General features: G+C 48.0%; 1 protein-coding gene across 6 annotated transcripts in view; it reads right to left on the bottom strand.

The window, feature by feature from the left end:
- Positions 1-3404: 3404 nt before the first annotated feature.
- The window catches only part of BFSP1 (beaded filament structural protein 1), a 70938-nt gene continuing 46670 nt past the window's right edge, over positions 3405-27672 (bottom strand). For all 6 annotated transcript variants that reach the window (XM_086701635.1, XM_086701631.1, XM_086701637.1 and 3 more), the window contains 6 exons: positions 26429-26524; positions 23532-23624; positions 18811-18918; positions 9075-9295; positions 6588-6673; positions 3405-4599 (listed from right to left, as the gene is read on the bottom strand). In XM_086701635.1, the coding sequence (XP_086557761.1) occupies positions 3575-4599; positions 6588-6673; positions 9075-9295; positions 18811-18918; positions 23532-23624; positions 26429-26524 (1629 nt within the window). In that variant the 3' untranslated portion in view covers positions 3405-3574. The remainder of the gene's footprint in view (positions 4600-6587; positions 6674-9074; positions 9296-18810; positions 18919-23531; positions 23625-26428; positions 26525-27672) is intronic.

Genomic DNA, 27672 nt, shown 5'->3' with positions numbered 1-27672 from the left:
TTGGGGCTGCCACCTGAGGAGTGGGGGTTGTTGCTGGGCATGTGCCAACCAGCCATCTTAGGTTGGGTCCTGCCACAAGCGGAGTCTGAAACAAGGAGTTGAGGTCAAGTCGTTTACTGGAAAGGAGCATCTATATACAGGGGACAAGAAAGTAAGGCAGGAGTGGAGGGAAACTGATTCAGGACATGTGGGTGAATGGGCTTCTTTGCGGGCAGCTGGGGCTCAGACCCCCCAGGGGGAGTGTAGAACACCTCAGAGTTATCCCAATGGAGGGGAGAAGGAGCTGGGGTATTTATGCACCAGGTCCTATCCATCCTGATCAAGGGTGGCCTCCAGGAGCATCAACACCCCAGTGCTCCCAACCTGCCGGGTGTGTGGACCGAGCACAATCCTATACCACAGGATCCCCCAAGGCAGAGTCATATGTGCTTGGCATGAGAAGCATGGGGATGTAGGCATGAACCAGAACAGTGAGGGTCAGGGAAACTGGGGGATCAACACCCATGGTGGCTTCCACGACAGCAGTTACGGGTCACCGACTCAGCGCTTGGCGGATGGGAGGGGTGGGCAGCTGGGATTCAGCTTCTTTGTGGAGGAGGCAGCTCCAGGAGACTCTCAGTCCCGGACCTGAGGCTGGGACTCTGGTGCAACAGTTAGGACCAGCCACCTGCAGCACTGGCACTTTAGGCACTCCAGGACTTGTCCAAGCTCCGGGGTGCTCTTGTCACCGAGCTACAGGAAGGCCTGCTCTGAGCCCCCGTGTTTACTGACAAGAAATGTTTTTTAGAAAATTATAAAGTGCTTGTTTTCAGAGACCTCAGGGAGAGGGAAAGCTAGGAGATGAACCCATTCTTCAGCTCCTTGGGGAAAACAAACTAAGCAGGGCAAGTGGAGATAAGGAGGCAAGAAAAGAGCAAGTAGGGTTCTGGGGGGCTGGGGGCAACTAGCCCAACTACACCCCAAAGTGTCCATTGTAAGCAGTCCCACATTCCACATGGCGAGCCCAGCTTGAGGTTGAGGCGAGGCTGCCAGGAAATAGTGTTTTCTTGGTTCCTGCCTCCCTCCTTGACCTCCCCTCCTCCATTGGCCCTCTGTAGTCCCCTTTAGTTTGCCTCCTTGAACAGGCTAAGATCATTCCTGCCCCAGGGCCTTTGCACTTAAATGCTCCTTCCTCAGCTCTGTACATGACTGGCCCACTTTGTCATTCAGATCACGTCACCGCATTCATGGGGTCTTTGCCTGACCATTCAATCCAAAGTAGACCCATGGCCACTCTTACATGTCGTCCTGTTGGTTCCTTTCCTAGTATTGTCAGACTAATTTTCTCTTAGTTATCTGCTTGCTTGTGCATGTCCTTCCTCCCCATGCCAAAATGTCATGTCTGTGAGAGCAGAACCGCGTCTGATTTTTCTCTGCTGTCTCCCCAGTGCCCAGAACCATGCATGGCACAGAACAGACCCCCAGTCCATTTTTGATGGTGGACTGAATGTAATATAAAAATAACATTTCTTTCCAAAGTGATACCCTGCCTTTGAAAATAAGAATATGAACTGAACATATAGTCCACACAGTAAAAAGACTTCACGGGGAAGAGATAAAGTCTTCAGTGGCTGTGATGTTGAATATAACATACACTGATCCAAATTCCTAGTACATTCCGGGCTCTAGCTAATGGTTTCCATCATTCTCTCTTAAGCTTTTAAATTATAAATATTTCAAAAGTGTGCAATGGAGTGGGCCCTTCCATTCATCTTTTAGAAAGAACAACAAAAGCATATTTCTTTCTTGAAGTCAAAACCTCAAATGAATTCAGAACAAGATTTTTTTTACCACTCTGAATAGGAAAGGTGACTATTAAGTACTCTTTCTATTACTCATAACAAAGAAATAATAGAATGTAATTTACGACTCCGTCAATTTTGCCTAATAACGTGTCACTGTCTTATGGGATACTTTTGTTTAGGCAGATGTAATAATCCTTCTAAGCATATTTCTTCAGTGCCCATATGAGCATCTACATAGGGTAGGAGCAGTTTCTCAATTGCTAGAAGTAAAAAAAAATTCTTTTGGACCAGTAGTAGAAAAACAGATGCCTAGAGGCAACACAGAAATTTTGTAAAGACTCTAGTTTGAAGTGGGGCACCTGGGTGGCTCAGTCAGTTAAGCGTCCGACTTCAGCTCAAGTCATGATCTCACACTTCATGAATTCGAGCCCTGGGTGGGGCTCTGTGCTGACAGCTCAGAGCCTGGAGTCTGCTTCAGATTCTGGGTCTCCCTCCCTCTCTGCCCCTTCCCCATTCACGCTCTCTCTCTCTCTCTCTCTCTCTCAAAAATAAGTAAACATTAAAACATTTTTTAAAAATTCTAGTTTGAAGGAATTTGTTTCCTAGGATGTGACACAGTATCTATATGTACACGTGTGTGTGTATGTGTGCAAGAGGGGCATGCAGATACACGTATATGACGATAATTGAGATCACTGATAAACGTGAAAAATCTCCCCCCAGCAGCACAGCACGCTGTCTGGCACACGGTATATGCTCATGAGTGCTTGTTGGACCAATCAGTTAACTAAATCCTACACAAGGGACTACGCAGTGACATTTGATTTTTCTTTTTGAACCTGACCTAGGATTGCAATTTCTCAGTGAGAACATTTTCAGTACTCAGACAAAAGGACACGGGACATAAGCTGTGGCAAAAGGCCTGGGTGCCCCAGTTAGATCCTCATGACCCATGTATTTCCATGCCCGATGTCCAAATGCCTGCAGCTATATTTCTGCACCTGAGGGTTTCTTGCCCCTGAAGTCAGTGCCCTGGGAGCAGCCCTCCCCACTGGCGGACCCGAGGAGATACTTCAGCTCCCTCCTCACTCGGGCAGGATAACTCTGGGGCATGGGTTCTACTCCATCTCCCAGAATCCCTTGGGGCGACTGAGCTCCAAGTGCCCGCAGTGCTAACTGATCTGGTAGCAGACCTCTTATTGGCTGCCTTGCCGTCCCGGGCTCCCTCCTGCACCCCACTTCTGGCGCTTCCTGGGATCACACCCCCAAAGAAACTACACTCAAATCCCTGCTTCAGGATCAACTTCTCAGCGAACCCAAACTAAGACAGACAACTTTCATCATGCACCTCTAACAAAACACTCCTCCATGTGAACAGGTGTTTGTGCTTGAGATGCAATAAAAAGGCACCAATGCATCCACTAGCATGTTTCTGTGTGAGGCCCAGACACTCTGTGTGAGGTCCAGAGACTCTAATGAGTCTCTCCATGACCGGTGATGAAGGGCATGTCTCTTTCCTTAAAGGAGCAGGGTTTGATGGCCCCTGAACAGGGCATCCCTGTCCTGAGCATGGCTGACCCACCTACACTCCCAAGGCCCCTGTTAATTAGACAAAGGGTGTGCAAGCAAAGAAAACTTTTTAATTAAGGCTTCATTGGCAATGTCAGAAGGGCCAACTATGGTCTAATCCAAACAAGGAACCTTCACTCTTTTGTCATCTGTTCTAAAATATCAAGGCACTTCCCCTACAGTGGCCCCAAAGACGTTGTTTCCCACTGACCCCGGGCATTTTAAGAGCTCTTCTCTCCCGATTTCTTCTTGTTTGCCTTTGTCTTCCCAATCATGGTCTCCACGATGACAGCCGTTTCTTCATACGTCTGGATGCTCTCCGTGGAAAACTTCTCAATGGATTCCATCACTTCCACCTTCTCATATGCCAAAGTCCTGGGCGGACTTCTCTCCTGTGCATCACTGCTCCTAGCCGTATGCCCCCCAGATCCACCCTGACCGATCCCAGGCCTTTGCGACTGGGGTGTAGATGGTCCCTCTGGACCAGGTGTGATCACGGGACAGGGCCCCTTGGACGACGACGACTCCTCCTCCTCTTCCTCCTTCTCCTCCTTCTCCTCCTTCTCCTCCTCCTCCTCCTCCTTTTCCTTCTCTTCCTTCTGGTCATCATGTTTCTCCCCAGGCCCTTTCGGTTCTTCGGCACTAATCTCATTCTTCTTGTCGGCAGTATGCTGGTCAGGTGCCTTTCCGCCTTCCTTCTCCTGAAGGTCCCCCTGTCCATTCTCCACAGGGGGCCCGGGTGGCTCAGGAGAGGGCTCCACAGTGCTGTCGCGATGTACAGAGTCATCCTCAATGGAAATAACCACTCCACCTTTGGCTGGGATGGAGAAGGAACAGAACCCAGGGTCCACATAACTGGCATCCCCAGAAACCAGCACGTACCGCCCTTTGGTGTAGAGGTCAGCCGGAGGTTCGGGTTCTTTGGGGCTTTTCACTTTGTCTTTGACCTTCTTGAACAGTTTCCCAAAGGCTTTGCTTATCTGCCCTCCATCTGGCACGTCTTCTGGAGCCCCTTCTGGGGTTGGGAGACTTGCTTCTTCGGCTCCTAATTCAAGCTTAGACTCACCTTCTTCTTTGGGTACCACCTGTACCAGCTTTGTGTCTTCTGGACCTTTCAGTGGTATGTCTTCCAGACTCTCATCAGCTTTGTCTTTAGCTATAATCTCCTTTTTCCTTGGAATGTTCTTGGGGAGACCTTTCTGTCTTGGTTTTGCTGCTGTTATATCCTGCACAGCCCTAGTGAGATCTAAAAAAAAGGGGGGGAGGGGGCAGGGGCATAAGTCAAGTTTGTCAATGGAAGAGGAAGAAAATGTGTTTGTGGGAAAATATGCTATTTTGGAGACCAAGGCCTAGCGCAGGAGTAGAGTTTACCATACATGAGGCAAAAAGAACAGAGAAAGATGCCTGGATCTGACCAGCAGCATTCATGGCCCACATTAAGGTCCCAGCTCTGCCACCAGCTGTGTGAATCTGGGCAAGTCGCTTGACCCCTCTGGGCTTGCAGAGAGGAGGGAAGGTACTGCCTGTTCTGACAGTTCTCACAGTTCCCACCCCACTGGCTGCGACTTACTGAGACATTCTACTGCAGTAACACTCGGAGTCCCCACCCCAGCTCCTGCTGAGCTCATGGTGAATACTTGGCTCTACCAGCTAGTCGATGGAACTCATTCTACAGAGTTATCCTCGCAGAGCGGACTGGGCCTCCAGTGTGTTCTGAATGGCCTCAGGCAGGGGACTCAATCTCCCGTGCTCCACACGCATCCCAAGCTAAATAGATACAAATGCCCCTTCAGTAGCATCCCTTTCCTCCTGGGCCAAAGAGGAAGCAAAGTACTAAATTCAGAAATGATGGGAATCCCCTGATCCCAAGGCTGTCTTCTAAAAGGAAAAACTGAACGGTTAAGAAAACACACACAATCTCGCCTTGCCTCGTCTATGAGGCTTTTCAACTCCACTTGCAAGCAGATTTCATCTCAGAGGTCTTATCCATGCCCTCCCGCCATGAACCAGAGGACTGACAGACAAAACGAAGGCACCTAGCACAGGTTGACTCAGACAGCTGAGTGACCAGGGAATGGCAGAAATGAGCCATGAAGCCATAAGGGAGGAAGGGATGTGCAAAGGGACTTGTCTAAGGTAGCCTGCTGGGGGAAGGGGGGGCTTACAGGAACTGCTGCAGAATTTCAGGGCCCGGTACAAGAGGGAAAGGCCCTGTTCAAAATCATGAAGTATTTCAAGACAGTGGGGTGCCTGGGTGGCTCAGTCAATTGAGCCCCTGACTCTTGATTTTAGCTCAGGTCATGATCTTGTGGTTTGCGAGTTCAAGCCCCACGTTGGGCTCTGCACTAACAATGTGGAGCCTGCCTGGGGTTCTCTCTCTCCCTCTCTCATTGCCATTCTCCCACGTGTGTGCATCCCCTCTCTCTCTCTATCTCTCCCCCCACCCTCAAAATAAAAAAAAAAAAATTTTTAATACAGAAAAAACAAAAAGAATTTCAAGACAGTGACAGCAGAGCACTACACCAAGTGTGGGGACCCTTGTGTGCACAGGGCCCCGTGTGTGGCCGCATGCTCCCAGAGCCAGTCCCAGTCCCTGGGACTGCTGCCCCCTTCCAACACGTTCAGACTCCGAAACCCCATTTCCACAAATCCCTCTGAGCTCTCTGAGGGACGTGGATTTGAAAGCACTATAGGCAACACCCTCTTCTTTTCTCCTACAACACTGTGTTTGTTCAGCACTAGGGAGATTTAGCTGTGAGGTAACATCTCTCAGCTGCATGAAACCATCCCCAAAGGACCAAACGTGAAAGACGGAAGCCATGGTTGCCAACCAAGCTGGTTGTGCTTGGTTTTGCATGGAAGAGAAGTGAGCGATAATTGAGCGTTGACTCTGCCCCAGACACCGCATTAAGCACTTTTGCACGGCATTGCTCATTTCCTTTGCTAAGGTGAATATTGAATTATATTTCCCCCCAATTTAATGCTTCAAGTTCAAGGATGACATTCCCAAGGTGGCCTATCCCCCAGTCTTTTTTTCTCCTTGTAAACATTCTGGCTCAGTCACTCAGCACCTGTGGGAGTGAATCAGAGAGAGAAGACCTCATATAAAAGCATTTAATTTCCAAATGGATCAGAAGGAAGCATAAATGTTAAGTTCAAGAAGAAAGCCGTTTGATTTTCCCCCCCACTTTTCCATGATAGAAAACAGCAGAAGCCAGGGTTAGGAAGCATTACCTTTCCCACCAAGCCGAGAGCTGAGAAAGGTTCCATGGCTTGGGGTGAACAGGGTGACAGGAGTTTCAATGAAGGCAGAGCTCAGCCTGGAGAAAGAACCAGAAAGAGGATGATCGCCATCTTGAATTCATCAAACCAAACAGATGGTGGGGGATTAAGAGTGACTCTTTAATGTGACCAAAAATGAGGAAAGCTTTCTCTAAATCACACTATTCATGAAACATATACACACTTATACACTAGATGAGGATGTGAAGGGTTTCTTTGAGCTCGAGTCATACCCTGTGAAACACACAGGAGAATTATAAAATGGGGGTTGCTTGTAATCTAAAAAATGGCACTTCTCTGTTGAACAGAGTTTTTGTTTTTGCTTTTTTTTAATAAAAAAGTAGTGAGCTCAGGTGGAAGTATTTACAGCAACCAGGATATGGTATCCCCAATTCTTTTTTAAAACATGATATGCATTATATATAAGTAGAGAAAAAACTGACTACGCAATTAAGACAAAACGTAGACAAGTGGTGAGTCTGAGAAAAGAGTGTTCAGGAGTTCCTTGTTCTATGCTTACAACATTTCTACCAACTTGAAATTACAACAAAATTCGAAGTTCTAAGCAAACCAGCAAAAAGGCAACCCAATGACCTTTTTATGAAGTCTTGCCTCCAAAACAAAAACCTCCACACAGTCACTTAAATGCCAGTTCAAGACATATTTTCACGCGTGCATAAAGCGTTCACTGTGACGCAAATATAACGTAGGATTACGCAACAATCCACTGACCATAATTAGAGAAAGAAAAAGAAAATCTTGCTTTCTCTGCTAAAACATTGGAGCACTCACGGCCAAGACAGAGCACCCATGGGGACATTAACGTCCCCAGAGGCCTGTGGGGCCAAAAGCAACCTTCTCCACGGGGTCTTTTGCGACCATCCTACTTAAAATTTCACGAGACAAGGAAAGAACTGCTCCTGGTGGGGCAATTCTGGGTGCTTCTCTTTTAATGCAGTCTAAACCCCCAAATCAGCAAAACTTAATCAAAGAACCACAACTTAATAAAGTGACAGTCCTTCTATGAGGTACCTTCTATGAGTCTCCAATCTGCTCTCTGAATGATATCTATGGATATGGCCAGGGACATGGACACAGATATAGATGATGTAGGTGTAGATATAAATAATGCAGATGCACATATAGAGAGATGCACATGTACATGATATAGGTGTGCACAGACATGACGTAGGTGCAGACACGCTTGATGTAGGTACAGGTGTAAATGTGCACACACATGAAGATGACATAGATCTAGATGACGTAGGTGTAGATGTGGATGGAGGTGATGTAGATGGAGGTGTGGACGGTATACACATAGATGGTGTAGACGTAAGTGTAGGGGTAGGCGGAGATGATGTAGATGTAGGGATAGGTGTAGGGGTAGATGTTACAGGTGTCAGTGTAAACGTAATGCTGTCGGTGCAGGTACAGATTATATGACACAGAAGCAGACGACACAGGTAATGTGGCATACATGTACAGGTGGATGGTGTGGCTGTGGATGCAGATGTAAGTGTAGATGTCAGTACACCCAGATGACAGAGTCATGATGGAGACTGTAGGTGTCGGTGTAGACGATGCAGAGATAGAGACAGGGGAAGAGGAAGAGAGAGAGAGATAGGGATGGGGATGCAGATAGGGATAGGGGATAGGGAGAAAAACAGGGATAGGGATAATGTCATGGATAAGGATAGGGATAGGTGACTAGGACAGGAGATAAGGAGAGGGCATAAGGATAGGGGATAGAGACAGGAGATAGGGACAGGGATAGGGGATAGGGACAGGGAAACAGGATAGGGATAGGGGACAGGGGTAGGGACAGGGGTAGGGGATGGGGATAGAGGTAATTTCTCAGCTATCCTGAAGTTAATGGAGCTTAACTCACGGCTCCACTATGAACAAGACGGCCAGTGCACTGACAGCCACATTACTGATGCGACCAGGTGACAAAAGCAATGACAGTAGCAGCACTAATAACACCAACACCTCCGATCGCTTGTCGAGTGCCAGGCACTGCATTAGGCACCTCACCTGCAGCATCTCATTAAATACTCCCGGTCATCCCACCTGCTAAGACATCTATGTCCCCAGAGGCCTGTGGGGCCCAAAGCAACCTTCTCCATGGGGTCTTTTGCAACCACCCTACTTAAAATTTCAAACATTCCCACCATCGCCCCATTGCCGTTCCCCTCTCCCCCATCACAATTCACTCCCTAGTACTTGTCATCTGTTACAAAGCCATCCATCAGCTGCCTCCCCAACTAGCATTCCAGCTCCACCAGGCCACGGGGTTGCGATTCCTCCCCTGCCACGCCCCTACCACCTGGAACCGTGCCTGGCACACAGGAAGCACCCAACGAGGACCTGTGAACTAAGCCAGCGGCCGGGACGGAGAGAGACGCGCAGCCTCTGGGCCGTGCCCGTCTGTGACCACACCTGTTGCCTTCGTTCTCAATGATCCGGTGGTACCGCTCCAGCTCGTTCTTCAGGGTCTGCTGGGCGACCACCAGCTGCCGGCAGTCATAGGAAGACCTCTCCAGGCTCCTCTCAGTCTCCTCAATCTCCTTCCGCAGGCTTTCGATCTGCTCGTTATAGAGCTGAATCTCGTCATCGTAACACTCGTGGGCATCTTTAATTGCCTGTTCCAGGGCCGCTGTCTGTGGGCAAAGACACAGCCGTAAGGAAACCCACCCCACCTCTCCCCAAGACACAGACGTCTCCGGATGACAAACCCCGAAAATAAAAAGAAAACCCCTGTCTGTGGAATAAAATGTACAATTCAAATAAACTGTATCACTCACATTCTGAGTTAGCATAAACCTGGCTAAAAGATAAATAGAACTGCCCTGGGGCTCCTGGGTGGCTCAGTTGGTTGAGCGTCCAACTTCAGCTCAGGTCCTAAGCTCAGTTTTGTGAGTTCAAGTCCCACCTCGGGCTCTGTGCTGACGGCTCCGATCCTGGAGCCTGCTTCAGATTCTGTCTCCCTCTGTCTCTGCCCCTCCCCCACTCGCACTCTGTATGTATCTCTCTCAAAAATAAAGATTAAAAAAAAATTTAAGATAAATAGAAAAAAGCACACATACTAAATAGACAAGATGCTATTTTCACTGAAATGATTAAGTTGGGGCGGGTGCATAGTGACACAGCACAAGTCCAAATTGAGGTAGGAAAATAGAAATATGACAGAATATAAGGTGGCCTTATAGTCACTTTAAGAGCTCCCAACAATGTGCAAAGAGCAACATGTGTATTTATTTACAAGCTTAGTATGTGTGCAGTCGTGACTTTTACGATCGCATTTTCCCAAGTAGAAAAGAATTCACCGTGCCTTATCAGTCCTCAAAACAAAATGAAACAAACCAAACCAAAAAGCCACTTGTACCTAGACCATCCCAAAATTCACTGCACATTTGAACCACTGGAGGACGCTGTTAAGCTGCTGATCCCGACTCGGCAAGTCTGGGGGAGGCCAGAGGCTCTACAATTCTAACCAGTGCCCACGTGACATTACTGGCCCTGTCTCTGGTCCACACAGTGAGTCGTGGGGGGGCTGGACAGGTATCTGAATTCAACTTCATGTATGTTTGCCACCAGGTATCTCACATGCAGCTGAATGTGCATATTGGACAAATCTAGAGAATGATTATTCCTAGGAGGACACCTGATTCCTCACTTTTTTTTTTAAAGTTTATTTATTTGGCGGGGGAGGAGGCAGAGAGAGAAGGAGATAGAATCCCAAGCAGGCTCCGCACTATCAGCATGAAGCCCAATGCAGGGCTTGAACCCACAAACCGTGAGAAAAATCAAGAGTTAGAAACTTAACCCACTGAGCCACCCAGGTGCCCTTGATTCCTCACTTTACATACAGACGTCGCTTTAGAATAGTGAAGTTCCCTAAGTGATGACATTTGAAAACAGCTTACAAAGGTTTTCAGCAATGTATCTACTGCATCAGGAAGGAAGGAAAGAAAAAAGGAAGGAAGGAGAGGAGAGGACAGGAGAGGAGAGGAGAGGAGAGGAGAGGAGAGGAGAGGAGAGGAGAGGAGAGGAGAGAAAGGAAAGGAAAGGAAAGGAAAGGAAAGGAAAGGAAAGGAAAGGAAAGGAAAGGAAAGGAAAGGAAAGGAGAGGAGAGAAGGAGGGAAGGAGGGAAGCAGAGAGGGAAGGAGGAAAAGAAGGGGTACATATACTCAACACTTTGGGAAGTCATCTGTCAGCCTATGTCATCCCCCTTGTCTGATACCTGTACCACCTCACTCATAGAGGAGTCCCAGCAGCACTGTGACTCCACTCTCCTGACCAGACCTACAGAACCAGGGCCGGGCCTGATTCCGACAGGCCTATCACATGCTTCCTCCCTGTGGAATTTGGAAAGGGATCTCAGAAACAGCAGAGAGTGGGTGGCAGATTCATATAACCTTGGGGCCGCCATTTTGGAGTGGCCATCTTTCATAACGTGCATGGAGAAACTGACAAAGGCAATTCTCCTGAGGGGCAGAGAAATGAAGCCTAAGGGCAAAGGCGAACAGAGTTGAGAGAGAAGAAAGAGAGGGAGTAAGCAGCTGCCTCAGATCCAAGTTCCTGGTTCCTGCCCCACACCCTGCTCTCAAATCTCATAAACGACCTTTTATATCTTGCTCCTCTGGGGGAAAAAAGAGTATCTTCTCAGTAGAGAAACCCGGCAGACGCCACTTTAACCAAGTGATCCAAGTTACATCACCGGCAGGAAGACATGCCCACATGACACTCCCCTGATGAGACGCACTGAGGACACATCACTCCTGTGGATTCCAGCCACAAATGCATAGCCTCAGCCTAATCCTGAAAAAACATCGAGGAGCCCAAAAGGAGGGACATTCCACAAAATAATTCCATCAAGGTCATCAAAGACAGAGAAAGGCAGGGACTATCCCAGATTGGGGAGACTAAGGAGATACAACACCTAATTTGCAAGTAGGATCCAGGACCGGAAAAAAATGCTGGTGGGGTATTTGTGAAGTGTTTGTCAAGTCTATTACCAGGATGGTATTGTCGTTAATTTCCTGACATGGTTCTGTGGTAGTGAAGGTGCTAACATTTGGGGAAGCTGGGTGAAGAGTCTGTGAGAAACCTGTGTGCTATTTTTGTAGCGTTTGAGAAGTCTAAAATTATTTCAAAAGAAAATCACAGCGCACCCTTTCCTGCTTAAGCTACTGTGATCGAGTTTCTGTTCCTCGTTAAAAAAAAAAAAAAAGATTTTAAATTCAGTTACCTGTCATGTCAAATACCAAGGCATACCACTAATTCCTGGTGCGGCCACATTTTCTTACCTACGCCAGGGTTCATACACTCTAGGAAATGCTTCCAGGAAATAAGGAATTTAAAAGACCCCCTTTGAAGCTTGAATCTCAGAGACAAGAAGCCATCCAGGAGTGGAAGAACCCTGAAGTCAGACGTTCTTTTCTATGGAGCAGTCCCGAGAACAAGCCTGGGGGACCTTGGCCACACTGGGGCCCCGGCAGCACAGCTCGGAGCCTGGAGCCTGCTCCAGATTCTGTGTCTGTCTCCCTCTCTCTCTGCCCCTCCCCTGCAAGTGCACTCTCTCTCTCTCTCTCTCTCTCTCTCTCAAAAATAAACATTAAAAAAAATGTTTGAGGTGGGTTAACGGCCTCACATTCTATAAAAGCAGCCCTCATCTTTTAGAGGTACAGTTGAAATACTGCCAGATGAGATGGTCTGGTGTCAGGGATTGCTTCACAATCACATGGGGATATGTGGAGTGCAGGTGATGAAGGAGGGACCATGTGTTGGAGGATGGGGGTATGGGCACTCATGAGACTGTCCTCTCACTTTTGTATATGTTTGAAGTGTTCCAGAACAGAGTAAACACAAGGAAAGATTATGAGTGAAGCGAATCGACTGCCCCCTTTGGGTATGGGTTCCCCAGCCCGGGGTGGGGACAATGGTCTGTGCTGGCAACTTCTCACTGGGAACAAGTCATGAGCCTCACAGCAACCATATGGGCAGGGGCTGCTACTGCACCCACTTTACAGATGAGGAAACTGAGGCACACAGGCACAAAGTGACTTGCCAATAAGTACAGGATTCAGAGCCACCTGTGCAGGGTCTGAGACACTTCCTGAAACCATGGGCCTCCCTGTGTCAGCCTCCTCCCAGCTGCAGGTGAGCAGTACATGTGCATGCGCGCGCACACACACACACACACACACACACACACACACATGCACTCACTCCAGGCCCTTGGAAAACCCCCTATTCCCACACGTCAACAGGCAAGCAACACCAGCGTGTTCTCACTGAAGACCTGGGGGGAGACTGAGGGTGATCCACGCACAGACCCCTCCGTCCCTGAGCACCTTCACTTAGCCAACTTCTAAATGGTAAACGGGATAGCAAAGCGTTGTCACAAACCAGGAAATCAGAAACTAGAAAAATGTCACCTGTAACCTTTGAACCTTACAGGGCAAGCATGATTTTTTGTGTATCTCACGAGCTGGTGGTTTGCTGTTGGGGGTGGGTGGGTGGGTGGGTGATGGCTGTCCTCTGATGGAATTTGCGGGAGGGATACCTGCCCTGGGAGGTATCAGAAGACAGGTGTTCAAGAAAAATAATAAGAGCCCCACTTTCACTGCCTTAAAGGGGGCTAAAGAGACATCTCTGATGTGAACAACCTTGGCACGAGCTTGGCTGCCTGAGAATGAGATGCGGACACTCCTCCTTAGAGCCCACAGCCCAGTGTGGGGAGGTGGCTCGGTCACAGAGACATGCCCAGGGCATCACAAAGTACAGGGAGGCCCTCAGATGCTGGAAGATGTCAGAGTAGGCCAGTCCTGGGTACTGAAGAAGAGAAGGTGCTTCCAGAAAGAGGAGACATGATGAGCCAAGGGGCAGGTGCCAGAAACCACAAGAGGGTCAGGAGAAGAAGAGAGAGCATCTCACTCCCAGCCCAGGGCTTCTTGGAGGGGAGTAGCTGCATGGAGACTGGAGAGCGAGGCAGGTGGAAGGTGTGGGCCGTGCTGCAACCTGAACTTCATCCTGAGCAAGAGTGACTGCTGTGTTTCTCCTTGGACCATTTAGGTCGTCTGTGAGCCGCTGCAGGCAGGAGCTACATCATGCTCTGATCGGTATTTGCTGAACCTCACATGGAACTTGGCAGTCACGGATGAACGAAGGAGTCAGCGTTCAAGCACAGCTGTGGGGCTTGCTTTTGCACAGCATGGGTCAGTGGGACCCTGGCAGTGCCTCACAGTGAGCCCCATCTGGACGGGTGACCTCTTTGGTCCTCTTAGGCCCCCAGATTCCTTTGGGTCCAAGGTCTTTTTAAAAAAGGAAACAGGTTCCTTTTTCTCCACATCCTCACAAACACTTGTTGTTTCCTGTGTTTTTGATTTTAGCCATTCTGATATGTGTAAGGTGATACCTCATCGTGGTTTTGACTTGCATTTCCCTGCTGATGAGTGATATGGAGCATCTCTTCATGGGTCTGTTGGTCATCTGTATGTCTTGTTTGGAGAAGTGTCCCTTCAGGTCCTCTGCCCATGTTTAATTGGGTTAGTTGTTTTTTGGTGTTGAGTTGTGTAAGTTCTTTATATATTTTGGATATTGACCCATTATTGGATATGTCATTTGCAAATATCTCCTCCCATTCAGTAGATGAATGGATGGAGAAGATGTATGTGGTATATACATATACAATGGAATACCATTCAGGCCATAAAAAAAAAAAAAGAGGTCATGCCATTTGCAACAACATGGATGCACTAAAGGGTATAATGTTAAGTGAAATAAATCAGAGAAAAACAAATACCATATGATTTCACTCACATGTGGAATTTAAGGAACAAAGTAAGTGGACAAACAAAGAAAAAAAACAGACAAAGAAAACAGAGTCTTAAATACAGAGAACAACCTGGTGGTCACCAGAGCGGAGGGGGCAGAGGGGAAGCGTGAAACAGATAAAGGGGATTAAAAGTACACTCATCTTAATGAGCACTGACACGTGGAATTGTTGAATCACTACATTGTACTCGTGAAATTAACATAACACTGTATACTAATTTACTTCCATTAAAAAAAAAGAAAAACAATTTAAGAAGGAAATGGAAGAAATCAAGTGTCCTTCACGGATTACATGCTGTCTTCCCAAAATCTACCACTAGATGGTGCTAGGCAACTTTAATGAGAAATGATACTCGGGAGGTTCACTCTTTCCAAGTAATACATGACTCTTTCCATGTCCCTGCCTCAGAAACTCTCAGTGAAATGTAATTTAGGGAGCCAGAAGTGCCTGTCCCTTTTCTTCCACCTCTAGGAAGCGCCATCCCAGTGATCTCATGCATGGACTATGTTTGGCTTCAAAGAAGGGGCTGCCAGCTCTGAGGGTGCTGTTTCTTCCATCCTTTGGACTAGTGTTTTGTTTGTTTTTTAATGTTTATTTATTTTTGAGGAGACAGAGCATGAGAGGGGAGGGGCAGAGAAAGAGGGAAAGAGACAGACAGAATCTGAAGCAGGCTCTAGGCTCTGAGCTGTCAGCACAGAGTTCGTGGGCTTGAAGCCACGAACTGTGAGATCATGTCCTGAGCTGAAGTTGGACACTTAACCGACTAAGCCACCCAAGTACCCCTGGACGCGGGTTCTTAAACTTGAGCCTGCAAAACCACCTGGAGGGCTTGTTAAAACAGAGATTGCTGGGCCCCACCCCAAAGTTCCTGACTCAGTAGGTCTGGGCCGGGCCGGGCCTGTGAATGTGCATTTCTGACAAGTTCCCAGGTGATGCTGATGTTGCTGGTTTAGGGACCTCACCCTGAGGACCATGCTATGGAGGGCTCTGGAAGCATCAGTAGCTCCAACCACAGGCAGAACCATATGCCTTGGTTGTGCCAGGTTGGAGCCCTCAGGCTACAAGGAGTTCTCCTTGCCCCACCCCCCTCCCCTGTCCCTAGTCAGCATTGGCACTACTGAGGGGCTAAGCCACCAAATCTCCCTTAGAGCACTCAGCTTAGCTACTCTATTGGGCAGTCACTAAAACCTTTCAAAATCAACAAAAAGCCAGCCATGAACGACTCCTGAATAGGATGTGAAAGCCCCAAGCCAGGGACTAAGGTAGGCCAGATGTAAAACATTCTGACCCAACCTAGGGCCCACCCCTATACCAGTGTTCTCAAAGTGTGATTCCTAGACCAGAAGCATCATCAGCTGGAAGTCTAGAAATGCAAATTCTTGGGCCACATCCCAGAACGAGTCAGAAACTCTTGGGTGGGCCCAGCCACATCTGTGTTTTAATTAGTGCTAATTAGGCAGACTTTGGTCCCCATGACCTTTGCCCCTTAGCTTTCCGCCCATGAATATGTTAGGTTACATGGCAAAAGGGACTTTGCAGATGTGATTAAGGCTCTTAATCAGTGGACTTAAAAAAAATAGGGAGATTATTACAGATTATTCCTGATCACATGAGCCCTTAAAAGCACAAGTCAGAGAGATTAGATGCCTGAGAAAGATTCCAAGCACTGTTGCTGGATTTGAGGATGGCCATAAGCCAAGGCATGTGTGCGGCTTCTAGAATAATTCCTGGCCAACAGCCAGCAAGAAATAGGGTCCTCAATCCCACCTGCACACAGAATTGAGTTCTGCCAACAACTTGATTGAAACTGGAAGATTCTCCACCAAGAGCCTTCAGATAAGGAGGCCGGCCGACAACTTTGTATCAGCGTTGTGAGACCCAGAGCAGAAAAACCAACCAAGCCCACCCAGCCTTCTAACTTATGGAATTGCGAGACAAGGGACTACTGTTTCAAGCCCTTGCATGTTTAGTAATTCCTTACAGCAGCGAGAGAAAACACAACTTGTGTTGCATTAGACCCACTGCTAGTTGTATTTAATATAAGCACATGTATTATTATATAGAAAATGATTTGGTAATATTTTGATAACTGGTTCAATATAATTGGTTTTGTTTTAATTATATGTTCTTTATTTTTATTATACGCCTTTAACATTTTTCTGAGAAGTGGACCACGGACTTTGCCAGACTGCTGGGGGGTGGGGCAGGGCACAGAAAAAGTGAAGATCCCCGATTTAGAGAGACAACAATGTCAGAGCAAGACCTATAAGCCTTCCTGCAGCAACTATGGGAGGGGACACGTGGCCAAACAGACAGATTTATTTCACGTCCTCAGAAACTAGGTTGATCCTTCATGAAATGTCTTACTTTTACATTCAATAAATACATATATGTACATAGAGACAGAAACCTTTTTGCCCCGGAACAGGAATTTACCACATCAGCTGGGCTCTTTCGTTTTCTCAGTATCTAGGGCAGGGTTTTCAACTTTGTCACCACGCCCACTTGAAGAGCCACATTTAACACCACAAACCATACACATCATACAAACGTGTGTGTGCATGTGTGTGTGTGCATTTGAGCAAATATATATATTTAAATATGCAAACATATATATTTAAAACACGGGTTTCACAAAGCAAATCCCACTGTTACATGCCATGTACTCTGTTATTTCTTATTCTATCTTAGTCTAGTGTTGTCAATTTCTTCTTTATTAATGCCACTCAATTCTGCTGAAGTCATTTTACAACCCAATAATACATTGTAAACAGTGGTTTGGAAAACACCAGTCTCTAGGACCAGTGGGCTTGCATCCACTTCTCCAGTCTCTCATTCACACACGTGCACGCCTACATACACACGTATATACATAAACACGTGCACACGTACGTTCATACAAAGTCGTACATATGTACACATATATGAATATAGACATATATAGTACACAACATGCACACACATATATGCATACACACATGTATATCTACACACATAAACACATACACATACATGTATGTGCACACACACACACACATTCACTCACTCTCACTCCATTCTTCCAGGGCCTCAGAGGAAGCCACAAATTACCAAGTCACCAAAATGGTGCATCTGGTCCCCAACCCATGGTTTGTCATGAAAGGATGAGTTTTAAGGGCAGTACTTGATTTCTCGAGCTGTGATTTTTACCTCGGGAGATAATCACCAGACCCTGGTTTGCTTTCAGTGGCCCCTGAGAGTTGCTGCATAGTGACAGTGTGTGGTGGGGCAGAAATGAAGATTCTGGAACTCAATGGTCCCCTCATAAAACTCCGGGCAGATCTGGAGGGCACTGAATACCTACAAAAGCACCAGATCTGTGTGGCGTTAACTTTTTTTGATTTTGCAGACATTGGATAGAGACAGAGTAACATATAACATATAAATGTTCCAGGTTTCCTAAATAGTCCAAAACTTTTTCTTCTCTTGTCCCTTCATATGTACTTGTCAAACCAAATGTCCATTTATTTTTTGATTTTGGAATGTAGTTGCACAGTATATGAAGGTTTAGTATTCTAACCCAATGTCTCCCATTACAACAGGATAGTAATGAGAGAAAGCAAACTGGAAGGAATCAGGGGTGTGAACCACGAAGCTCACTAACCAAGAAGGAAGGCCACAGAAACAGGAGAGCATTCTTCCGGTGACTTTAGTTTTCAGATTAAGCTTTGCCAAAAAAAAAAGGGGGGGAGGGGTAGAAATGGGAGCTTTATACAAATGAATCCTGAGGGGAGGCAAACACTGACATGACCACCCTTTCCCACGCCTGTAATCAAATTCCAAAGGGGAGATTTTAGGTCATGAAAAGAGAAACAGGAAGCATAGATTGGGAGGATAGAAATCCCGATATGTGTCCATCTCTTCTTATTTTTAAGGATAAGGTTAAAGCAGGCAAAACGGATCAGCAGTGCAGGAGTCAGGACAGCCTTACCCTTGGTGGGGAGTGGTGGTGACTCAAAGTGGGCACAAGGGGAACCCCTGAGGGGCCTGGGAATAGCATGAACCATGGTTCCCGTTTGCCCAGGACTTGGCCAGTCCGGGCATTGAAAGTCCTGCATCCTGGGAAATCCTCACTTAAAGCAGGATAGCTGGTCACGCTACTCAGGATGGCCTGTTTCTGGCTCTGAGCACTGGATACACAGGCATGTGACACTCGTGAGAATTCCCTCAGATGGATACTTGTACACTTTTCTGCATGCACGTGACACCTGAATAAAATGTGTTGTAGAACCCTATTGACATGTGTGGTGGGAATGCCTAATGGCGAGCAGTGGACATGAGAGTGTGACACCCTACCTGGGCCTGCAGCTCGGCTCTCTGTGCCTGCAGGAGGGACACTACCTCCCGGCCCTCCTCCAGCTGGCTCTGCAGGACAGCGGCTTCTCGTTCTGTCAGGAGCTTCTCCTGCACAAAGAAAGCCAGACTCAGCACTCCCATGCACTTGATGTGTGAGCAAATCCGGAGGGAAAAGGGTATCCCTCCCACCCCACCCAAATTCATCTGCTCAGTCCCTGACCCCCAATGCAATGGTGTTAGGAATTAGAGCCTTGAGGAGGTGATTAGATCTAGATGAGGTCATGAGGATGGAGCCCTCATGGTGGGATTAGTGTCCTTATAGGAAAAGGAAGAGACACCAGAGTGCTCTCTCTTTCCAAGATGCACCAAGGAAAGACCATGTGAGGACACAGCAAGAAGGCAGCTGTCTACAAACCAGGAAGCAGGCCCTCATCAAGAACTGAATCTGGGAGCACCTGGGTGGCTCAGTTGGTTAAATGTCTGATTCTTGATTTTAGCTCAGGTAGTGATCTCATGGTTCGTGAGTTCGAGCCCCGAGGCAGGCTCTGAGCTAACTGTGTGGAGCCTGCTTGGGATCTGTTTCTCTCTCCCTGCCCCTCCCCTGCTCTCTCTGTCTCTCTCCCAAAATACAAATAAAGTTAAAAAAAGAAAAAAAGAACTGAATCTGCCAGCAGCCTGATCTTGGACTTTCCGCCTCCAGAAGCATGAGAAACAAATGTCTGTTGTGTGAGCTGCTCCATCTGTGCTGCTTGTTACAGCAGCCTGAGCTGACTAAGACAGGCCCCCAGTGGCCGCCCTTAGTTAATGCCTTTCCACTTTGTCTTCAGCGTCTGAACCATAAATGCTACGAGACCCACATTTCAGACTGCGTGTGCCATACACTGGCTAAAAGATTCCGGACAAGGCGCTTCCTCCTCCGCAAAAGGGAAGCTGGGGATGCAGACTCTCGTAGAGCTCTGTTGTCTGTCCCTGAGCCCAGGGAGAAGGGGAAACCAGAGACCTAACTGCAGACGGCCCTCCTCAGCTGTGTGCTTACTCCAGGGCTGGTGTGCTCCTGTGTTTCTCGGTGCATGGAGTCATGCTTTCTCTCAGTCCATCTCTGTGTCTCTTTACCTATGTCTCTCAGTCAGCTTCTCTATCTCTGTCCTCTTTGTTTCTCTGTGTTTCAGTCCCCACCTCCCTGCCTCAAAGATGCAGACGAAGGGGTAGCCGGGGGCAGAGGGGGACTCAGACTCTGAGCACCAGTGTGTGGAAGATATGCATCTATGCCACACTTTGCAAATTCTAGGCCTGCGGCCTCGAGATAGAGGCAGACAAGGTGCAAATACATTGCACCACCTCCCTGCCAGGGGCCTGCCTGCTTGTCTGGCCCTGTCCCTCCTCACTGCCCAGCTCCCACTCATCATACACCCCTGCTCCCTCCAACCCACAGTGGGAGTGTCTCACGCACAATAGACCCTTGGATATTCATTGAAGAGGAAGAAAGACAGCCTGGCTGCTGGCAGCTGGCACTAACTGCCAGGCCATGGTGCTCCCTACTTACAAACTTATAGAGGATGCCCCCTCCCCACATCTGAAGATGTCACACTGGGACCATGGCGGAATGAGAAAGAAACAAGACTGTCCTGTGTCTAGGCACCCACAAAAATGACCAAACGTTTCCCGCCCCCACCCCCCCCACCCCCCCCACCCCCACCCCCCCCCAGTAACAAGCGATGCTGCTTGATTACCAAGTATACCCTCCTAGGTACAAATTATCAGGATACTCAGTCATAGGACCAGCCCTCTCCTGAGGGCATCCAACCCAGAGCAGAGCCTTGCTTAGCTGATCCCTCCCCTCGAATTACCCACCACAGGCCTCGATCCTCTCACACATCCCTCCTCCTCTGAGACACCCTGCAAGTTCCCAGGGGACACACTCCTTTGCTGCAGTGAATAATACACCCGGCTTTATTTGACCATAGGTGCGTCCTCAGTGGCCTCTAGCTAGAGGGCACTGACATTATGCTTTACTGACACATTAACCATTGACCTGGTGTCCTAGGGAACGACACTAATTATAGCCTCATTTTGCAAAGGTGACTTAACACATTTTTTAGGTAACAAGAGTCAGTCAGACAAACCTGAAAGGGACCATCTATCTCACATATAGAATTTTTAGGCTAAGAGTAATAAAGAATGTGGTGCTTTCTAAATCTGTGCTTCTCCATCTGTAATGTGAATCTTTGGGGGGTCTCGCTAAAGGAAGATTCTTACTCAGGGGGGTCTGCACTCGGGCTGGAGATTCTGCATTTCTGACCAGCTTCCAGATGAGGCAAAGATCACTGACGATCACTGATGCTCTCAGACTGTCCAGACAGTCTCTATATTCTTACAACTCGGAAGAATTTTGTTACAAGAATATAGATGCATGATTTAAAAAGTGTGTTTGGTGTAAAAGAGCTTTGAACTGGGGGAGGGCGCGGGGAGGGGCGGGGGGGCATGACTTTGCACAATATAAATAAGGTATCTGGAAAGAAACCTCTGACAAAAAAAAAAAATTAAGGCTTCAAGAGAAGCTATTTTAGGTCCTTCTAGAAGCCTCAGTTATATCAACTATGGAGAGCAGTCACCTAAAATGGTCACTGGTGGGTGATGTGGACAAGAATATCCCCATGGAGGCCAAAACAAGCAACTTTCCTACCTCACAGATATTATTCACCAGAGTTTTAAAGTGTCTTCTGGGGCACCTGGGTGGCTCAGTCAATTAAGCATCCAACTCTTGATTTCGGCTCAGGTCCTGACCTCATGTTGGTTGATGAGATCGAGCCCTGTGTCGGGCTTCACGCTGATAGCTCAGGGCCTGCTTGGAATTCTCTCTCTCTCTCTCTCTCTCTCTCTCTCTCTCTGTCCCTCCTCCTCCCCCTCCCCCTTCCCTGTTACCCACCCTCCCACCACTCCCACCCTCCTGTGCCCTCCCTCTCTCTCAAAAATAAACATTTTAAAAAAATAAAGTGTCTTCCAAAGGAAGCTTTGGGATTTCTTTGGCTTTGTTATAAAGAAATATTAAATTAAAACAAAAAGACCCAAGCAGCCAGCTCCCCTGGCCCACAAGTTTGGAGCTTGTCTACACGCTGCCCTGGGAGTTTCTAAATGACTGAGGCAGGGCTCCACCTGCCAGGCAGCTGATTAATTGACTTGGGGTGTGGTCTGGACAGACTTCCAGGTGATTCCAAATGTCAGTGGGTATGAGCACCACTGTCCTAAGTCGTCCTTGCAGAATAACAGAATCTCACCAGTTGACCAGTCCCCCAAACCTTGTAACAACCTACCACAACCTCTGGAGAAGGGGCACCATGACATTTTTGTTTTAATCTGCATTATTGTCAGTTTATTTTTACATGTCTCGTGTTATGCATCAAAAAATCCACTAAACCACATTAGGAAAACACGACGTCAGCAGCTAGAGAGCTCAGTGAAGGAATGTGGAACATTCTATCAGAAATGAGGGGGCACCTGGGTGGCTCAGTCGGTTTTAAGCATCGGACTCTGGCTCAGGTCGTGATCTCACAGCTTATGAGTTTGAGCCCCATGTTAGGCTCTGTGCTGACAGGTCAGGGCCTGGAGCCTGCTTCGTTTTCTGTGTCTCCCTCCCCCACTCTCTCTCTCTCTTTCTCCCTCTTTCTCGCTCTTTCAAAACTAAATATTTAAAAACTTTTTTTAAAAAGTGGGGCGCTGGGTGGCTCAGTCAGTTAAGCATGCAACTTCAGTCCAGGTCATGATCTCACGGTTCGTGGGTTCGAGCCCCGCATCGGGCTCTGTGCTGACAGCTCAGAGCCTGGAGCCTGCTTGGGATTCTGTGTCTCCCTCTCTCTCTGCCCCTCCCCCGGTCATGCTCTGTCTCTCTCTCTCAAAAATAAGAAAATATTAAATTTTTTTAAATAAAATAAATTAAAAAAAATTTTAAAAAGGTTTTTACATCCAAATTCACATTAAAAAAAATCAGCCTCTGTAATCTCTATTTTTTTTCCACAGTTTTCATTCCACAAACTTACATAATCATTAACAGAGGCCAACCTTGAAAATACAGCCACGTACTGTCTGGGTCTCTCTGTATTCAAAATTTACGGTCAAATTGATAAGGAGAATAAGAAAAGAAAACACTTCTTTTAAATGGGCAAAAGACTGGATCAGATACCACAAAAAAGATACATGGATGGCAAATAAGCCCACGAAAAGAGGCTCAACGTCATTAGTCACTGGGGGACGCAGTTAAAACCACAGTGAGATACACAACACACCTGTTAGATGAGCAAAAAGCACAAACAGAATAAAAACCTGACATCCCCAGTGCTGGCAAGGACGCAAAACAACAGAAACGCTCACACACTCATCGTTGATGGGCTGCAACCATGCAAACCGCCTTGGGAAACAGTCTGGCAGTTTCTTACCAACTACGCAAGGAAGAACAGCCTGAAATTCTCAAGAGGAAATGCCTAAGACAATGGTCAGGGACACAGTCTGTGTCCTCAGATGCCTAAATTGTTCCCAGTCTGAGTGAAAGCAGGGAAGGGTAAACCTCAAAGGCGAACGCAGAGCGAGAGCGTGACCAGCGAACGCGGCTCAGCGCCCAGTCGGACCTGACCTGAAGCCTTACCTGAGTCTCTGCTAAACTAGGCCGTTGGGGGTGTAGGCGCCCTCCCCAGGTATGCTCTCCCTGCAGCCTGGGCTCTGATTCTTACCTCCCTCATCCCACTTGTAATGGCAGATGCTTGAGGGGTGGTCTGGACAATCTGCTGCAGGATGGTAACATAGGTCTGAATTTCCAGAAGATTCTGTTGGGGGAAGGAAAGCATTCTCATTAAAACTTGGGCTCCTTGAGATCTTGCCTCCAGGACCAGGTGACCCCAGGGATGAATGCTTTCACATGTTCACCATCACAGACAGGACACACCACGACCTGTGCAGTGGACACTTCACACTCCCTTTAATCTTCACAAGAACAAGAAGACAAATAAAGAGGCTTGTTGATCTCGCCATTTCCCCTCCATTACATGGATGTTTTTGCTGCTGGTCTTCCTAGAGCCCAGGATGGCAAAACTATAAGAGAAAGCAGAGGTGGGGGCAGAGAGACCCTGCAGGGTACAAAGGACCCTTTCTGACCCCAGAACAGGGCAGTGCTTCCAAGGATGGTCCCGGACTAAATCACTTACTAGCTGTGTGTGGCCTCAGGTAAGCAATTTAAACCTCCCAAAATTCAGGTTCTTCCATATAGGAGGACTAACAATCTGGAGGGGGGGTCCTGATCCCCCTTCCCAGCAGAAAGAACACCTGTGCCCAGCTCCGTGCACGAGGGCCGATGGCACGGTGCAGAGAACTGCCCTCCTCCAGACAATGGCCATCTTGTCCAGAAAGCAATGCCCCCCAATCCCACCTCACCCCCACCCCAGACCAATGACTCCCTGGCACAGGAGGACAAAAGGCCAACCCTCTTGCCTCAAAGTGGGACCAACCTTGTGGAGTGAGTGATTCATGTTGCAGAGCCCCCCGTGGGATCAAGCTGGACCAGACTCCAGCTAATCCCACACCTTTGCTCAGCTCCTACCCCCATGCCCCTGTTCCCCCTCCTCTCCTCCTGAGAGCTCACCACTAATACAGCAATCGCACGAAAATCACCACTTGGGCTCTCCTCGTAGACAGCCCACCCTAAGACACTATCTCAGGAGGCTGCTGTTGGGACCAATGAGATAATGCACAAAAACTTCACAGTGTGAGCTCTTATTATTATCATTGTTCTAAACAGCCTCGAAGTGGTGGGGGGAGGAAACAGGCCAGGCCTGGTAGAAAAGCAGAGGAACACCATAGGGAGGGGGAGGCCTTCAGTATGAGTAACGGGGCCTCCCATTGTGCTGAGGCAGGTCTAACACTACTCAGCACTCACCAGGCTCCAGGCTGTACCAGGTGTCTCACCTATACTACCACACTGCATCAGTTTCCCCAGAAGCAGAAAGACATGGAATGTTGTGTCCCTCCAAACGTCACATATTGAAGCCCCAACCCCCAGTGGGATGGGGTTTGGAGGTGGGGCCTTTGGGAAATAACTAGATTTAGATGTGGTCATGAGGATGGGGCCCCAGGACAGGATTAGTGCCCTTATAAGAAGTGACACCAAAGAGCCAGGGGCACCTGGGTGGCTCGGTCAGTTGAGCATCCGACTTCGGCTTAGGTCATGATCTCACGGTCTGTGAGTTCAAGCCCTGTGTGGGGCTCTGTGCTGACAGTTCAGAGCCTGGAGCCTGTTTTGGATTCTGTGTTTCCCTCTCTCTCTGCTCCTCCCCTGCTCTCTCTCTCTCTCTCTCTCTCTCTCTCTCTCTCTCTCAAAAATAAATAAACATTAAAAAAAGATTAAAAAAAATTCAAAGAGCTGACATCAGGAAAAGCCCAGGTGGGCACACAGTGATAGGGGGACATCTGCAAGCGAAGAAGAGGGCCCTCACCAGAACCTGGGAATGCTGGCTGGCACCTTGCTTTCAGTGTGCTGGCTTCTAGAATGGTAAGAAATGAATCTCTGTTGTGTATAAAGCCAACCAGTTGGTGGTACTTTGTTATAGCACCCTGAGTCGGCTGAGATACAGGCCCCGAAAGAAGGGTCTGAGTGCAAACAGTTCATTTGGGTGAAGATGCCAGGAAACATTATTGGAGGGAGAAGTGAGACAGGAAAGGCAAGGCAGCCAATAAGAATGTTACCAGGTAAGTTACCCCTATGGGCGCCTGGCGCTCAGGCCAGCCGGGGATCCTGGGAGTCGCGCAGAACAGCAGGTAAGAGGGAGCTAGGGTAAGAATCCAACAATGTGCATCCGTCACTGGCTGAAGCTGCTCCCGGGGCATTAGTTCCCCAACACCTACCATGAGGCACAGCCACCCTCCACTGCCTGGCGAGCGTCCGGAGGCCCAGCGGCAGATATTGGCAGGTGGAGGGAGGCCACAGCCCACTGGAGAGGTCAGCCCCCAGGACCACAGCCAGGCTCACAGGTCTGCTACACTCAGTTAACCACACAGCTGTGCAGAAGGAGAGTCTGGCATCCGCATTTTGAAGATGAAGCAGCACAGAGTGGGGACGGCACTCGCCCATGGTTACGCAGCTCCAGGATTTGATCTTTCCAGTACGCTAAAGCCCCCCAAAGTCAGGCCTGTGAGCAGCTAGCAGAGGCGGGAGGCAGAGAGGAATGCTTCCTGAGAGGAAGCTCCTGAATGCCGTGTGTTCCCTCAACTAACTGGCTTAGAGGCAGGGCTAATAAATAGGTACATCGCATTTTCTGTATTTCTGCGTTTTTTGAGCCGAAACAACGGACAGGTCCTAGCTTACTGAGACGGATCTATGTACAATCACTTTGTAACGTACGAAACGGACATCAGTTCCCTCCCCTCAACACACACATTACTGCCTCCTCCTCTACATATGTCTGGCTCCCTGAGTGCCATCCAGCAACCAACCCATTGCCACCTTGGTTCAGGAGCAATCCACACAAAAGTAACCCACGATAGCAGGCTCATGTTTCAGCCACGAGTGCCCTGGACTTGTCTGGCCAAACCCAAACCAGGTTATCTGAGGGACGGGCTTCGGAAGGGTCACAGTTACCTTTTTGTACCTGTCCTTTGCTGCACTGATATCATCCTGCAGAAACTGGGCTTCGATCTGAAGGCGCAGGTTATGCAGTAAGGCTTCATCAGCTTCCTGCAATGAGAAAGGGAGACACACGTGGAGGCAGGGATACGTGGGTGTGAAATCGGCTGGGCATATGAGCACATGGACCTCCTGGGGTCTTATTAAAACACAGATTCCTGTTCTGTAGGTCTGGAAGAGTGTCTAAGATTCCACATTTCCAATAAGGCATTGGGTGAGCCCATTGATTCTGGTCAAGAACGGCAGGTCTCAACAGAGATTCAGTTTCTTACCCCCAAAGGGACATTTAGTAATATCTGGAAACATTTTCAATTGTGACCACTTGGGCAGTGGGGTGTGATTACGGGCATCTAGTAGGTAGAGGCCAGGAGTGCTGCGCAATATCTTACAATACACGCCCCACACGACAAAGAATTCTCCAGCCCAAAATGTCAATAGTGTCAGGGTTGCGAAGATTTTCCCTAAAAGATCAGGGAGAAAATTAGCATATATTTACATACCAGCAGCCTTAAAATTTAAGTTACAGCTATATCTGTTCTATATCTCAGCATCAGTAAGTTGAGTTTCTAAGACTGAGAAAGAATTTTCCGTTAACGATGAAACCTTCATTTTAATAGTTTTCTCCCAAGTACTGCTGACACTTACTCTGACACGATGTTTCTTTAATACAATATGCATATTTTTTAGAATGATTGCTGTGGTGAATGCTGTTTATTCCTTTAAAGTGGGAAGTGACATGTATGACACAAGGCTGAGTGTCTTCATCAAACATTGTGATAGTTCACCGACTTTTATCTCATTGATCTTGTTTGGATGAACCAAATAGGTTGGATTACTATACTCTTTTTTTTTTTTAATGTCTATTTATTTTTGAGAGAGACAGACAGAATGCGAGTGGGTTAGGGGCAGAGAGAGAAGGAGACACAGAATCCAAAGCAGGCTCCAGGCTCTGAGCTATCAGCACAGAGCCCAACGCAGGGCTCAAACTCACGAGCTGTGATATCATGACCTGAGCCAAAATCAGAGGCTCAACCGACTGAGCCACCCAGGCGCCCCGGATTACTGTGCTCTTAATAGGACAGTGCTGGGATGGCTGGAACTGCCTTAATGCTACCGCAGTCCAGTGTAATATTACAGGTGAGTGTCCCTTGGGTCCAGCACGCTATTATAGGTGAGCATTGCTTGGGTTCCTCAAGACT

The sequence above is a fragment of the Puma concolor genome, chromosome A3 (assembly GCF_028749965.1).
Source record: "Puma concolor isolate L17-30 chromosome A3, mPumCon1.1.hap2, whole genome shotgun sequence".
Taxonomy (NCBI): domain Eukaryota; kingdom Metazoa; phylum Chordata; class Mammalia; order Carnivora; family Felidae; genus Puma; species Puma concolor.
This window is presented reverse-complemented; position numbering and strand designations above follow the sequence as displayed.